This window comes from Aphanomyces astaci (genome assembly GCF_000520075.1).
Source record: "Aphanomyces astaci strain APO3 unplaced genomic scaffold supercont1.558, whole genome shotgun sequence".
Taxonomy (NCBI): Eukaryota; Oomycota; class Saprolegniomycetes; order Saprolegniales; family Verrucalvaceae; genus Aphanomyces; species Aphanomyces astaci.
The window spans coordinates 1-2,494 of NW_009798821.1; the positions used below are offsets into that span (position 1 = coordinate 1).

General features: G+C 51.0%; 2 protein-coding genes across 2 annotated transcripts; one reads left to right on the forward strand and one right to left on the reverse strand.

The window, feature by feature from the left end:
• Nucleotides 1–53: 53 nt before the first annotated feature.
• H257_19400 (hypothetical protein) lies at nucleotides 54–1,197 on the forward strand (the record flags this gene model as incomplete). Its single annotated transcript, XM_009848547.1, has 2 exons — nucleotides 54–889; nucleotides 990–1,197. 2 exons carry the CDS (start codon nucleotides 54–56, stop codon nucleotides 1,195–1,197), a joined length of 1,044 nt encoding a protein of 347 aa, XP_009846849.1.
• A 63-nt stretch (nucleotides 1,198–1,260) lies between these two features.
• H257_19401 (hypothetical protein) lies at nucleotides 1,261–2,168 on the reverse strand (the record flags this gene model as incomplete). The annotated part of the gene is made up of 3 exons (XM_009848548.1): nucleotides 1,261–1,760; nucleotides 1,815–1,935; nucleotides 1,992–2,168. 3 exons carry the CDS (start codon nucleotides 2,166–2,168, stop codon nucleotides 1,261–1,263), a joined length of 798 nt encoding a protein of 265 aa, XP_009846850.1.
• Between the last annotated feature and the right edge of the window lie 326 nt (nucleotides 2,169–2,494).

The window sequence follows — 2,494 nt, forward strand, 5'->3', positions numbered from 1 at the left end:
TACGTCGATGGCTCATCCGCCGCCGCCTGGCCAAGGAACTCTTCGCAAGACAGATGGAGTACCACTACCTCTCCTTCGTCCACAAGACACCAAAGAGGACGTCCATCCTCAGTGGTCCTCTCTGGGTGGACGAAGTCCTCTGCGGCAACAGTGAGAAGGTCCTCGAGACATTCCGAATGTCAAGAGCAACGTTCTACAGCCTCTTGGCAACAGTGACAAGCGTGGGAGGACTGAAGCGAACGTGTCACGTATCAGAGACCGAACAGCTGGCCATATTCTTGTTCTTTGTTGGCCAGCGCGCAACAAGCAGGGCCATGCAAGAAAGGTTTCAACGATCAGGCGAAACGATCACAAGACATCTCCGAGCCGTTCTGAAGGCACTGAAGCGTCTCTGCTCAAGCTACATCATGTTGCCGGCAGAAAATGCGCCATGTGCATCCAAGATTCAAGGAAACCCCAAGTTCTTCCCGTTCTTCCAGCACTGCAGGATGGCGATTGACGGGACCCACATCCCAGTGTCAGTTGGCCAAGACGTCGTTGCGCGATTCCAGAGCAGGAAGGGCATTACTATGAACGTTTTGGCGGCGTGTGATTTTGACCTACAGTTCACATATGTGCTTGCTGGCTGGGAAGGCACCGCGGGAGATGGCAAGCTATATGAAGCCGCGAAACAAGCTGGATTAGCGTTGAGTGGCACTGGTTACGACATTCTCGATGCCGGTTTTGGTTTGACCAAGTCAGCTCTCACGCCATACCGCGGAACTCGCTACCACCTCAAGGAGTTCGCACTTGGTTCACGTCGGCCTCAGAAAATAGAGGAATTGTTCAATTTACGTCATGCCAGCCTGCGAAACGTGATTGAAAGAATCATCGGCGTCCTCAAGAAAAGGTTTTCCTGTGCTGGTTCACTCCGTCGACTACGACTACAAGTTTCAAGTCGACATGGTTATGATACTTTGTATGCTGCACAACTATATTCGTTTGCACAGCTGTCGGGACCAGGTCGAAGAGGATGCAATTGCTGAACTCAGACGTCAAAACGGACTGCCCATGCGTTTTGAAGACCGAGCCGTTGAATCCTTGGACGCTGAGAGTGATGAAGCTAAAGCCTGGCGTGATAGTATTGCGACACAGATGTGGACGCAATACAAATCGAATCTACGCGCTCGTCAACGATGCAATGGAAGTCAAGGATAACTTCGATTTTAATGAAACATGTCGTGCATCAAGGCGCCACAGCTCGCCGGAATTTACGCTCCTTCACGGCAATCTGTCGACGCAGCCAGACTTCTCTCGCATGTCCTTCATACGGACAGATTGAGCTGCCTTCGCCTTGCACTCCAGAACCTCATAGGCAAAGGAGAGTTCTTCTTCCAGCAAGATGTCGTCGTCGAATGCTTCATGCAGGAGGTCAATGGCTAGCGCTTCTACTGTTGGCCGCTCAACGTCCATAGCGAGCATGCCACGGACCACGTTCAGTTCCTCGCGACCGGATTCTCGGAAGCCACGGATCTCATCGACCATAGACGATGACAAAGTCAGGCGGATGCGCTTTGCCTTTGCACTGGGTGTTTGAACAGTCCTCTTTCTGTCCACGTTGGAGTGGCCAACAGCAACAGACCCGTCCGTTGATTCACTTCCTTCGTTTTCGCTCGCTAAGAAGTCTTGGACTTTGCCGACAATGTCATCGCCATCGTCAGATTCCAAATCGCCATCTCGGTTCGGGGAAGTGGGGGCGGTTGATGTCGAGGCAAATTCGCCTGTAGCAAGCGTTTCATCGTACAATTGCTGGCAGTATAGTTACTGTGGGATACGTTTCGTCTGCCAAAGACTCCATCTCGTCGGCTTGTCGCGCAAAAAATGCGCCCACGACCCGTCCAAGCAAATGAACCGGCACGTTGCCGCCTCGAACCCAATACCGGACGTCTTCACAATCTGTGAAACCTGCGCGTATTGCTTCTTCATCTCGGCGCTTCTCGACTCGACGTGACTTGTTCTTTCGTGTAGCTGACAGCGTGGTCGGAGTTGAGTTTCGTTCTTGCGGCATGCCAAGCTTCTCGCTTGAAGCCACTGTTGGCTCGCTTGCCCAGGACATGCACCTGGTGAATCTTTTCCTTCATCGAAGTGAAGTCTTTCTCGTCGTCCCTACTGGCCCTTCCGTCGTCCATCTTGCGTTCGGATTTGCGCGCCAAATGACGGAAAGGGTTTCAGATCTGGACGTCTGAACTATCCTCTGATTGGCTGTTCATTTCCGAACTTTCTTTTATTCTATGGCATCCAGACACACCACCTAAAATCATTCTTGGATCTTGAAACCCAAGAATTTCCTGCAATGTCGAAAAATGTTTTTTATTCAATATTCCAATATCCCATAATATTGGTGGGTGGCATCCAGACGGGCCCTAAGGACATTTCCATGGTGATGTGACAAATCGAATAGCCAATCAAATCGCTTTAGTTACAATTCCACCAATCACAACAGGGTATTGTCCAA